The sequence below is a fragment of the Acanthopagrus latus genome, chromosome 15, assembly GCF_904848185.1.
Source record: "Acanthopagrus latus isolate v.2019 chromosome 15, fAcaLat1.1, whole genome shotgun sequence".
Lineage (NCBI taxonomy): Eukaryota > Metazoa > Chordata > Actinopteri > Spariformes > Sparidae > Acanthopagrus > Acanthopagrus latus.
The window spans coordinates 6,467,059-6,479,473 of record NC_051053.1 but is presented as its reverse complement, the minus strand read 5'-3'; the positions used below and the strand labels follow the sequence as shown (position 1 = coordinate 6,479,473).

The following is a 12,415-nucleotide window of genomic DNA, read 5'->3' as shown; positions in this document are numbered from 1 at the left end:
AATAACTAGATAGCTGGCATGGCATATTCTCACCAGCAGATGGTGCTTTGTGATTAGTGAGCAGCTTTCAAGTGTGTTGGAAGTGTGAATAAGTTTCAATTTAGGGGGGAAAATGAAAAAAAAAAAAACATTCAGAAATGGTTGAGTACATAAATACCTGGCTCAAAACCCACATTTCATACATTTGATGAACATGTTTTAAACAGGAACCATCATGTAACTGCATCTGTTATACAAGCCAAAAATTAAAAAAAAAAATAATAATAATACACAGGGACATGAAAAAAACACATCTTTATATCTGCATTTTACACACAGTGTTAATGAATAGCATGTACATATGCACTGAAAACAAATGCATGATTGACTATAATAGCTGTCTAAACCAGCAGAGAGCTTGCAGCTTATTAGTTGAAAACTCCATAAGTCAGTTGTTTGGCTTTGTCTGCAGATGTCTAACAGATAATTAATGGAGTATATGTGACAGTTCATCAGCATTCCTGCCTATTCTCTGAATAACTTTGTTGAACTTGAATTTATCGTCTGACCTACACGATTCAAATGTTCCACAAATTAGAAACATACGTCTATGCACACTGCCTGTCCAACATTTTTAAGATTTCACAAGAACATCTTGGAATATTCAAGTTACAAGTTAATCATCTCATTCAAAAAATATCATTCATGTCCTGTTTGTACTGATATTTAGCTAGCTGACTACAGTTAAACCCTGTATTGCTTTTTACTCAACATCATTTACAAATGACGAGAGGACTATTGACTTGTGTGTGTTCAACTCTGTATATCAGCCACAAATACATTTACATACGTGATGGTCAACTTGCATAACCAGAATACAGCATTGAAAATAAATTGAACATCAGAATGTTCAGCAGAGTTACATTGTAATTGTTTGTTGAATATTTGTAAATCATCTGTCGAACGTTGTTTATATTGAGTGTGTAGTTCAGAAAAATCGATTTTGATCAATCGATCGAGATGCTGCAGGACTGTTCATGAATCATGATGTGTACTCTATGGATAATCCATTCATCTGTCGAGTCTCTATCGGCAGACTTTATAAATAATGATTTTTTTAAAAACTAGAGACAGTCTTGGAATTGGATCACACCAGCTTGTAAAGGTTTGTTGGCATCCAAATAAATGTGGGCCAGGCTCGTACCACCCAGTGGCACCACTTCTTGGACCGTGGTCATCGTCATCCTTGCACTTTGTTTGGTTTCGTGTATGTTTCTTGCTCATGGTGACAAAGTCCTCGAAACCTCTCCCTGCGGTACTTCCCACTACAATCGGTGTCTACAGGACAGTTTGCTATAAAAACACGCACACATTCAAAAGGTGAAAGCCACACTGTCACTGCTGGTCTTAAATACCCTTTTTAAGAATAGAGGCAGGCATCTAAAATACAAAGTACAAAGGTAATATCAGCAAAAGGTACTTCAAGTGTAAAAATCTAAAGGGCTTCCCTGCAGAAGACTGGCCCCTGTGACTGATCTGTTAGTTAGGACTGAGGCGATGTGTGGGCCGCATTTGTCTTTTGTAGTTGCACAAGATACAATTAGGCACTGGCTGTGATATGATTAATGGGATAGGAAAGAAGAAGAAAAAAACTCCTCTGTACAAGACCTCTCTCCAATATTTGCTGTCAAGGGTCGTCTTTATTATGAGATTATCAGATGTTTCATTCAAAGTGAAACTCTCGGCAAAAAGCGACCCAGGCTTTATTTGTGAATGTGTATGAGTCAAACCTTTGTGTAAAAGCATAATAACGACAAAAGAGACACTTTTAAGATTTACTGTAGTTTTGTTTTCAGGCAAGTTAATTTTCAATGGAGTGCTGGGGCATTTTTATGATAGTATCAAAATTAAAAGAAGGTTTTTGAACAACTCACGTTAGCAGCTGTATCTTCGGCGCACTGCCGTCATGGCAGACAGAAAGCGTCGATCCCCGAGTGTGATCCAACAGGAGGACTTGAGGAGCGGTCCACCATTACTCTCCTATCTAGACAAGGGTCACCCTCGGGGATCGACACTTTATGTCTGCCATGATGGCAGCACGCCAAAGATACAACTGCTAACAAGACTTGTTCGTTAATCTTCTTTTCAGTAAATTCTGTGTTCATGTGTAGAGACCCTGGTGATACTACGAGCAGAGTTTCGTGTCGTGTCGAGCCTTCTTAGTGTTTTAGAAAAGTTTTAGGCTAGCGTAAGTTTGCCCCAGCACTCCATTGTAAATTAACTTGCCCAAAAACGAAACTACGGTAACTCTTAAAAGTGCCTCTTTCGTTGTAATTATGCTTTTACAGGAAGGTTTGACTCATATACACACACAGATAAAGCCTGGGTTGCTTTTCGGTGAGAGTTTCACTTTAAAGCATCTTGATTTAGTAACCATCACTGTCAAGTTAGTGCAGAGAAATGAGACATATCTCACTTAAATGTGGTGAGGCAGAAGATTAGAGAGGCATAATATGGATATTAAGGTATGTTCAAAATATGCTTGGTTACTCTCCACCACTGACCATCGCATTAAAGAATGAACTGAGGCATAAAAGCAAACCGCTTAAACAAGCTGCAGCTATATTACTGCTGGATCATCAATCCCGCATCTCATCTATAGCAATAAGATTTATCAAGTGAAGGGAAAGTTGAGATAACCCATACAGGCCCTGAAATGAGGCTCTCTGTGCAATGAGCTTATTTTACACAAGGTGAGAAGCTCAGCAGATTGAGGATTACCTCAGTCTGCTGCTCCCCCTGCTCTGTGGGAGTCAGCCGGGGTTTTCTGCGCCTTATAAAGCCGCCATGCAGACGCCTCTGTTTGCCACTGCAGCAGCCGGGCACAACCGAGTAGATTGAGGACACACTGATAGCACTTTATCTTCCAGATGACCTGTGAATCCCTCGCATCGCTGCAGAGAAGCAGGAGGTGGGGGGGGGGAACTGAGGGGGAGAGGACATCTGGCAGGTGCTGGGTAAACCTGGTCCAAATATCCAGCTTCACATGTTATCTAGATTCTGGAAGATAAAGTCCTTCCCGCGCATCCCAATCTACTCCATAGTGCTCCCCCCCCCCGCCGTGTGTCCTCTTGGCGACCCAGCCGTGCTGTAAGAAACCAGATGGAAGAAGGATGGGTGATGTAACATTTATACGGCCTGTCAGCCACCATTTTAGAACCTCGTTGAAATGGACCAAAAACAGCAGGTCCATTCAGTTTTTAGTGACTTGTTCGGCCGGTGCCGCGCTGCCCGGCAGCCGGGGAATTTGCACGAGAGATTGAAACTTTACAACTCATTAGCCATCACAGCACATCCAAGTGATATGTCAGACCTGGCAAGTTGAATGTGACAAGCTGGAATCAGTGAGATAACCTGTTTGTCTATAATTTTTTTTTTTTTAATTAGCCTATCCCCTAAATTCACAATGACATCTGACTCTGAATTTTGAAGCGCTCTCTGATTTCTTTCATTCTTCTGAGTGAAGGTCTGTGCCATGCATGTCAAGTGTGTGTCTGTCCTAAATCTCTCATGGCAAAAACCTTCTGTGCCATCTAGTGACTGCAAGCAGACTCACACGATGGCTTCATTACTGGATAAGACCACTGGAGGGCAGCATTTCTTTCTAAAAAAAAAGTGCTTTACTGGTGACCTACTCCATGAAATGTTCAGGCTCCTACAGTGTCCTCAAGAGTGAAGTTCGAGCATTTCCAAGGTACATAACCAAAATTAAAGTTTACAGAATTCCTCTATGCCCACAGCAATCAATGTGTGTTCTCACTCTGTTTATTTTAGCAGGAGTATGTAGATTCATCCAAACCCAAAAAAAAGGACAGCTGCTGTGACAAAAGCGAGAGGAAAAAAAACAACCAAAAGCAGCTCACACACAACAGGGCTCCAATACTGACTTATTCAATGCGCCAACACATTAAATAAGTAGACACTGGAGCCCTGCAAAGCCTTTTGTTCTTTGTTTCGCACTTTGTTGCCCACGCTTTATTTCACCAGCTGTGAAATAATGTAGGTGCCAGCTACAAAATAAACTCGTCACGTCGTGACAGCGTTATGTGTTGAAGAAGTAAACGTGTGTGAAACACTGTGATCCTGCCCTCTCACTGAAGTCACATAGTGCAGAGTGATGGGTGTGTGTGTGACACAGACATCATTCACCCTATAAGAAGACTCCGTACCACCAAAATGATTTTGAAACTGACATTTTAAGGTAAAAAAAAAAAAAAAAAAAAAAGTTACACAATGTTCCTTTTAATAAGTAGATATTGGCGCCCTGCGGTGTGTGAACAAGTTTCACACTTTGTTATTCACACTTTATTTGACCAGCTGTTGCTATTATCTTAGTATAACTGGGATCACGGTTGTGTATCTACAGCTTACTTCAGAACCAAGGCAAGCAATGAGATGAGATGAGTTGAGACGGCAAAAGAAATGATGACAACAGGATTGTTCCGTTTTTTAAAATACTAAAACATTTTTTGGTTTGTTCAATTGTTGAGCAGAATTACCAGATTATGTTGAAAAGGAACACTTTTCCTGCAGTTATATTCAGATTCAAGCATATTTTCTAACCCTGAACACCAACCAGTTACAGTTAAGATTTTTCTAAACTACAAAGGCTTTGTATGGTTTATACCAAGGTTTCAGAAATCCTGCACATGCATTTTAAGCCACTTGTTTACCACTTTCTGAATGGTAAAAATGTTTTAAATTTCCACTGCATTGTTGTTTATTTTATTTTATTCTTTTATCCAGTTTATTTCTCAGGCATAGCATATTACTGAACATTACTTCAAAATATGCCAGAGTTAGCCAGGAGGCTAGTTCTCCACCGCCACTACAGTGCTTCCCCTGTAAGTGCCTTGTAGCAGTGGTGACAGGGGCTATGTTTGGTATCTGTTTCACACCCATCTCCGATGCTTTTAGTTTTGGTTGTAGTGCTACAAGTCATTTCCTCTCAGATACATATAATACTGTTCGTATCTGGGTGTCTGATCGTGATTAAAGGGCTCGCTCTCTGTGTGTGTAGTGGATGCTTTGCTTTGATATCTAGATTAAAATGTTGGAGTGAATGCAGTGTAAACACAACAATACAACAAGATAATACAAAGACTGATGTCTTTATTACCATAAATCTAAAAAAAACCACACATCAGACAGTACCAAAATGCTTCATCAAGATTCCAGCCGTCGCATAAAGTTGGTGGCAGACAGTCTTTCATCAGCACCGCAGGGTTTTCACACTGTTGCCATGAATATCTTAATAAAAACACTACTGTTTCAAGTTTTCTCCCTCTCTGCGCAGCGAGGGGTTATTCTCTCTCATGTGCCGGTGCCCTGCAGATATTATCTATCATTTCTGGTCCCTTGGCAGAGTTGGCCACCTGACACTTCCAGGGGCTACGAACCTGTGACTGGCTTTCAGCTCACGGTGCAACTGTGATCAAAATCCTGAAGTTTCAGCTCGACATGTGCAGCGACGCGTGTTTGGACACCTGACATACCATTCTGTAGTGTTTGCAGAGCGACAAAGCTAACACACATGCAGGAAAACCTAAAGCTTGTCTTGGTTTTAACACTTAAATTAGTGTGACAACAACAACAAAAAATACATTTTGAAGAATATACACGCACAGTATATCTTCTCACACTGTAAATATGTGGCTTTTTGTGGTGAAGGAGGTAGATGTGAGAGTTGAGAAGTACACTCTCACATTATGATATTGCTTATTTCCTCCTAATAAAAACGGTCAAATGACGATTTTGAAAGTCATTTGCGGAACAGTGATCATGGTTATTAACTTCTTCACTTTTTGAGCTACACCACTTAAAACAGACACATCACTGTCCATAATAATCAGTGTGCATAGTACGTGTGAGTGTTTAAGGCAGTTCCTGAGATGCAGCCACTAAATGCAGAGATCCAGGAGCCAGTCAGAGGTTTGTGTGCCGCACTTCAGGTGAAGACGTGCCTGCAGGAAGTGCCACTAAATTGGCGTCTAATCAGTGTCATTATTCTACTCTGTCAACCTCAAACAGTTTCGCGTGTTACTGCAAAGCTGTCGAGTTATTTCAGCCTCGCTCCAGGATCTGAACACAACAGAATGGTTCCCTTGGAGGGGCGATCGGGCTGTGCAGGCTGTTAATGCTGGTGAGCTCTCAGGCGGACAGATTTTAAAGTCAGCCTCTGCATCTCAGAGGTCAGTGGAGTATTCTGTGGAGGTATCTCTCTGGGTTGTTCTCGCCTCCTCTCCTCAGTCCCGAGCTGTTTTTCGCTGGTCTCTCAGAAGTCCCTGTGGGGCCCTGGCTCTCAGTCAGTACCGCCGTGGCCCCTGTGCCTCTGCCTGTCGTCCCTGCGGAGGTGTGTCGGTGTGGATCTGGACTGCTTTGCGCCTCAGGGTCGCTCTCCTCCCCGGGGTCCTTCCTCTGGCTGCCCGTCGAGCTCTCCCCAATCCTGCACAACAGAAGGAGTTTCTTTTTAAGACAACATCGATTAAAAAGTCACGATGATTAGTATTTTTTTAAGGACTGGCAGCTTTTCTACCTGAGGTGATTGAAGGCTCGTAGCCAGTGTGAGCCCAGTGCGTCCCTCCCGTTAGACCTCAGCCCTCTCCTGTGACCTCGGGCCCTCAGTCCTATCAAGGCCTGGGCCAGCTCTGCCTCATCCCCGTGCCCCCAAACCAACTGGGCCCTCTGCTCCGCATCCTGGTCCCCGGCCGCCCTGAACAGCCTCTGGAGCTGCCACAGATTCACGTCGCTGAAAATGTTCCCCGAGCCGGCCTTCCTGCTCCTCCTCTCGGCCAGCCGCCACAGCGGGGAAGGGCCCGCCACCATGGAAGGCGGAGAGGGGGCATGTCCGGTGTCCATCCGGAGAGAGGCGAGAATGGGTGGCATACACTTGCTCTACTCTGTGGAGGAGACAGAAAGACTTTCAGCCTTTGTTCACCAAGGCTGCAAAAACAGACTGCGTCACGACACCTAACGACAGCTGTCACAACCAGTCTTGACTGTTTAATCCTACTTTAGGAAGCGAGTGACGAGCCGCGCTTCAAAGCCCATTAAACTGCAGATGGCAACTTCATCTGTCTATAGTCACACACGGTTCGAAGTGAAACACTGACAGAGCCAAGCGACCAATATCACGACTGAGTGTGGGTCAGAGGCCTTCCACAGACGCGACTTTCTTTCAGCTCCACAAAGTAATCTTAAGTAAAAGGTCCAGTTACTACAGCTTTCTCCGGAAACTTTCTGTCAACAGCAGGTCAGCTCTCAGATGAGGTCAGGAGTTAAGACCATTTTGTCAAGCCTACTTTTGCCAAGGTCAGTACGGTTTGTCACAGATGATCCTTTAATACTGCAGAAAAAGATGATGATGATACTGACAAAACTAATTATAATATCAGTTACAATGACTAAAGGATAAGGATTATTATCTACTCCCCCCACACGCTGATCGAAAGTCAGCCGAAGTTCCGAAGTGCACAAACCATTTCTGGAGCTTCACAGCATAACAGCGATCCACCATTGTCCTAATTAATAATATCAGATGGGGACTGGATTTAAAAATGGAATGCTAAGAATTATAATTATGACAACAGAAAATGGCTCCACACAGCTCACTGTAATCCAGGTCTCTAAAAGCCCTGAGATGAATTGAAAAAGACATTACTCTCACCATCGACACGTAGTCGAGCATGTGCGCATTCAGCAGCAGTGAAGATTTGAATGAAGCCATTCTAAATGATATATAAAAACCAGTCCGCATCTACTTGAGTTGTTTAGGAGAATGCTGCTACACTGTTTTGCTCGGAAGCTCCAGAAATGTTATTATGGACCAAGAAACTTCACTTGACTTTACATCGGCATGAGGGTGAGCAGACAGTGACTTTATTATTATTATTATTATTATTATTATTATTATTATTATTATTATTATTATTATTATTATTATTATTATTATCATCATCATCATTTTATTATTTATGTGTTTGTTTGTTTGTTTTTTATATGTGAACTTAGGGACAGGTCACGCTTTTATTCTATGGTTGACCAAACACTTAAATTTTACAAAATCTTATGTCCTTAAAGACACACACACACACACACACACACACACACACACAGTGTCTTTAACTGAAACACTAATATAGTTTGATATTGTAAATAAGGAAATGAACACATATGTCAAATGTCATAGCATGGTTTACTTTAAAACTGCTTCTACTACTATAGGCATATCTAGTAGACCTGCACTACATTACTAACACATAATGAGCTGCACCTCCTACACCACCTGTTATTTGAGGACATACCAGTGTCACCTGACCATCATCCCTCAGCTCTCCACTGACGCTCTGCCCATTCACACACCTTCCTCTGGCATCAGAAGTAGGTTAACAAACATTAACCAAACGTCACAGTCCTGTGTATTATTCCCCTCCCTCTGGCTGTCCTGACTCTCTGCTGTTTGCACAGCCTGCTGCGGCTCACTGCTGCAGAAATACACTGTCCAACACCAAAGCTCTGTTTGAGCTACAAACGCACTCTGGGAAAAAAAAGGAAGCATACACCGTTTTTTTGATTGTCTGTTTTTCGTAATTGTGATCCTACCTTACAAGACACTGAAATTGCTGCTGTGTTTTCTTCAAGCCGCGGGCTGTAAACATGGATCTTGTGAGGGTCATGTGAAGAATAAAAGCGCCTCTACTCACCAGAGATCTACTGATGCGTTCAGGGCACCCTGCTGCTACGCCGTCTCCCCTCTGCCTTCGCATCGACAGCCGCCACAAAGGCTCGAGCGCTCGCAGGACAGTCCGCCCCGTCCAGCCTCACCTGATATCAATTTGTGTCCTTGAGCCGGCTGTCAGTCACGGATCAATGTCGTCAGAGCCACGAATGAGGCCGGAGAGAGCGTGTGTCCCCCTCTGGCGGGGCTGGGGAAGAGATTTATTTCGACCAATCACGCGCTTGGAGGAGGTCTGGGGTTGGCTCCGCCCTCTGGCCACGTAGGGTGTGTGTGTGTGTGTGTGTGTGTGTGTGTGTGTGTGTGTGTGTGTGTGTGTGTGTGTTTGTGTTTTGTGCTGAAATCCATTGACGTCAAAGCGCCTGGCTGGCACGAGAAGCATCTGTCAATTATGAGAGAGGGAAGTAACGCGCGAGCATCCTGCGTAAACAGGATGACGCAGGGGCCCCTGAGCATATGGGCTGTGCGCTGTGGTTACACACACTGTGTCTTTAGGCTCATTGTGCTTTATCTGCATGTATGTGCAAATGCATATGTAGATATATCATAACACTGGCTTCAGTCAAAGAAACAAAAAGGTGTCTAAATGGAGGAATGTGGATAATTGCGCGTGTGTTTGCGTTTTCTTTACGTCCATTAAGTACACATCTGTCTGAAAAGACAGGAGGGGACAGGTCGCACACCCCGGAGGACGCGGTCCCGTGGGGAGATGCATCAGCAAGGATGAGTGTCCGCGGATGAATCCAGCAGTCCGGTAAGAGGAGGAGCAGGCTTTGAATTACAGGCCGCCCCCTCTCCGTCACCCAGCCCCCCCACCACCACCCCCAAAACACGGGATTCAACGGAGGAAACGGAAAAGACGAAACATACAAGAAGGTTTTTCATTTCAAAACCCCGGGGCTGTGGAAAGAACAGAGAGTTCCTTTTATAAACCCAAACTTCTCCACTTCTGGCTCCATTGTGAGACCACAAAACCCCCGCTCTTCCAATCTGCTCCCTCCACTTTGTGCCCATCTTTTCCCCAGCTGTTTGCAGCTGGCAGAAAGCACCCGCCCTGTTCGGGGGAGAGAGAGAGAGAAAAAAAAAACGGGAGCGCGAGTGACCGGAGGAGGAGAGAGATGCCACCCCAAGCTCCGCAGCCGCAGGTGAGGGAGAATGCCCTGAAGTTCCTCAGGAGTTTTTTGGGAATCGTCCGGATCCTGCAGATCGCCTTCGGAGCCGGGCTGTGGGTCACCATCGCCGCGAACAAGTACGAGGGATCCATCCACTTCGTCCTGTTCGTCGCAGTGCTCTTCTGGCTCCTCACGCTCGCCCTTTTCTTCCTCACCCTGCTGGGCAAACAGGACCTGGTGCCGCTGCTGGGCGGAGAGCGCTGGTTGTGCACCAACCTGGCGCACGACGTGGCCGCCGCCGTGCTCTACATGCCGGCCATAGGGGTCATGATGTACAAGACGGATCGCAACTCGTACTGCAACCTGGAGCAGTACAAGCACCTCTGTCTGTACAAGGTCTACCTGACGGCCGCCGTGTTCGCCTGCCTGTGCTGCCTGGCGTACCTCCTGTCGGTTATTTATGGGGCGTGCAGGAAGTGTCGGGGAGAACAGACGGTCATCTGATGGGACTGGTGGCAACAGGGAGGGAGGTGGGGGGGGGGGGAGGTTGGGGTATGGGTCCTTCCACAGCAAGATGAGGAATAGTTAACTTCACTGTAATTTAACTCAACAGCTACTCTGATCTACTCTATTTTATCCCCCATCACCCCCCAAAAAAAAAAAAAACCCTTCTTACAGATTGTTTAGGGTTGGCTGATTGGAAAATGCCCAAGCAGCTGCAGGCACAGAGGCCTAGCTGCCCGGGGTGGGTGACTGATATAAGCAATGTGTTGGGAGGCACAAGTGATATGTTTTTGTGTACTTGTAGTTCAGGTCATGCCTCAACCGCTGAAGTCTGTGTCTCAGTCCTTTAATGTCATTTTCCTTCGTAAATGGGGCTGCAACTAACTAGTCGTTTTCATTGTTGACACCGAGGTGTGAAAATTGCTGGTCACGGTTTCCTAAAGGGACGTGTGCAAATTGCTTCCTTTGTCTGACCAATGATCTAAAACCGAATTTTTCCCTCATTTACTGTCATGGATTTAAGTTTGACAGTTTTATTTGGCAGATAACTGAAATGATGAATCTATCAGTTGTGCAGTCTCTAAAGGGTTAAAAAAATAATAATAATAACAACAAAAAACAAACTTTTGTCAAATCAAGAGTCCAAAAACTGCAGGACTCTTCATTTACTGTCATAGAAGACAAAGGAAAGCCGCAAATCCTCACTTATATGAAGCTGAAACTGGGACATTTTGGACATTTTTGCTTGAACGGTAACTAGAAGGATTTTCTAACTAATTGTTTAGTCTTTAAAAGGTTGAAAAATGTGCGAAATTCGAATGTCAGTTTCATAGATCTGAAAGTGATGTCATCAAACTACTACTTTTAGCAAGTGAACCGCTGAAACCCGAAGACTTTTCATTTACCATCACAAGCGACAGAGAAAAGCCCCAAATAGTTACTTTTAAGAAGCTGAAACCAGCAAGTCTTTGACATTTTTCCTTTTCACATGACTGAAACAATGAATTGAAAATCAGAATTGTTGACGGTGATTTTCTTTCAGTCGACTAAGCGACCAGTCGTTGCAGCTTTATTCATGAAGAATCATTATAAAGTTCTAGTGCGGGGAGTATATCAGTGTCAAGTTTACGATACTGTGGCCTTAACATGTGTTTTTTTAGATTTGTGTTGGTACTGGGTAACTCTCCATCTAAAACCTCTCATTTCACAAGGGATTCTTTACATTATCTTTTTTTTTTTTTAAAAGTATATATTTTTATGTGTTTTTGTATGACAGCAAGCTATACTGAACATTTACGTTACAGTTTTTGTGTTGTCTGACTCACACAGTTTGTTTTTTGTTTTTTTTTTTATCAGTGCCTTCTGTCAGAATGCTGTATACTCAACAAGGTTGTGACAACAACAACCCCACAGTAAGGATGTGATTGGTGCTACGATGTGTCTGCTGAACAAAAAATATGCCTTAAGTGCTCATTATGTAAAGCCATGGAGCAAGAAAAAAAAAAAAAAAAAAAAAGCGTACAAATAAAGACCAGTGAGTGAGAGCCAGTGAGATGTTTCTTTGGTTTAGACGAGCTGATGTATCGTAACAATGCTTTGTTCATTTTGAGCACTTTGAGTTAAATTTCGAGGAAGAAGCTGGGGCTGCTTGTGGCGGCTTTTCACAAATGAATCACAGATTTAGAAGGACGGTGACGGAAGCCCTCAGGAACTTCCTGTTGGGAGATAAAAGCCTCAGCCAATCAGCAGGGATCATTTATATGCTTTGCCACATGACCACATGAAAGATCCTTAGACCTATCTGTAATAGACAATGAGAGAGTCACTCACACACATGCACACACACACACACAGACAGACAATGTGTAATGCACATGCTGTATGATACGGAGACTGTGTGTGTTGCAGACCAGTTATCCGATGTGTGTATGTGTATGTGTGTTTGTGTGTTGTGTGTGTAGTAATCTGGAAAGAGGCTTGTTCTTACCGGAACAGTCTGTTGGGGTTCTGGAGGTGGGCTAACGTT

The 12,415-nt window shown here is 43.8% G+C and overlaps 2 protein-coding genes across 2 annotated transcripts; one reads left to right on the top strand and one right to left on the bottom strand.

Annotated features, from left to right (window-relative positions):
• Positions 1 to 5,131: 5,131 nt before the first annotated feature.
• LOC119033951 (arginine vasopressin-induced protein 1-like) lies at positions 5,132 to 8,899 on the bottom strand. The gene is made up of 3 exons (XM_037124583.1): positions 8,742 to 8,899; positions 6,575 to 6,938; positions 5,132 to 6,484 (listed from the first exon to the last, which is right to left on the bottom strand). The coding sequence occupies exons 2-3, from the start codon at positions 6,922 to 6,924 to the stop codon at positions 6,232 to 6,234; spliced, it is 603 nt and encodes a 200-aa protein (XP_036980478.1). The 5' UTR covers positions 6,925 to 6,938; positions 8,742 to 8,899; the 3' UTR covers positions 5,132 to 6,231.
• A 196-nt stretch (positions 8,900 to 9,095) lies between these two features.
• marveld1 (MARVEL domain containing 1) lies at positions 9,096 to 11,937 on the top strand. Its single transcript, XM_037124584.1, has one exon. The coding sequence runs from the start codon at positions 9,892 to 9,894 to the stop codon at positions 10,387 to 10,389; it is 498 nt and encodes a 165-aa protein (XP_036980479.1). The 5' UTR covers positions 9,096 to 9,891; the 3' UTR covers positions 10,390 to 11,937.
• The last annotated feature ends 478 nt before the right edge of the window (positions 11,938 to 12,415 follow it).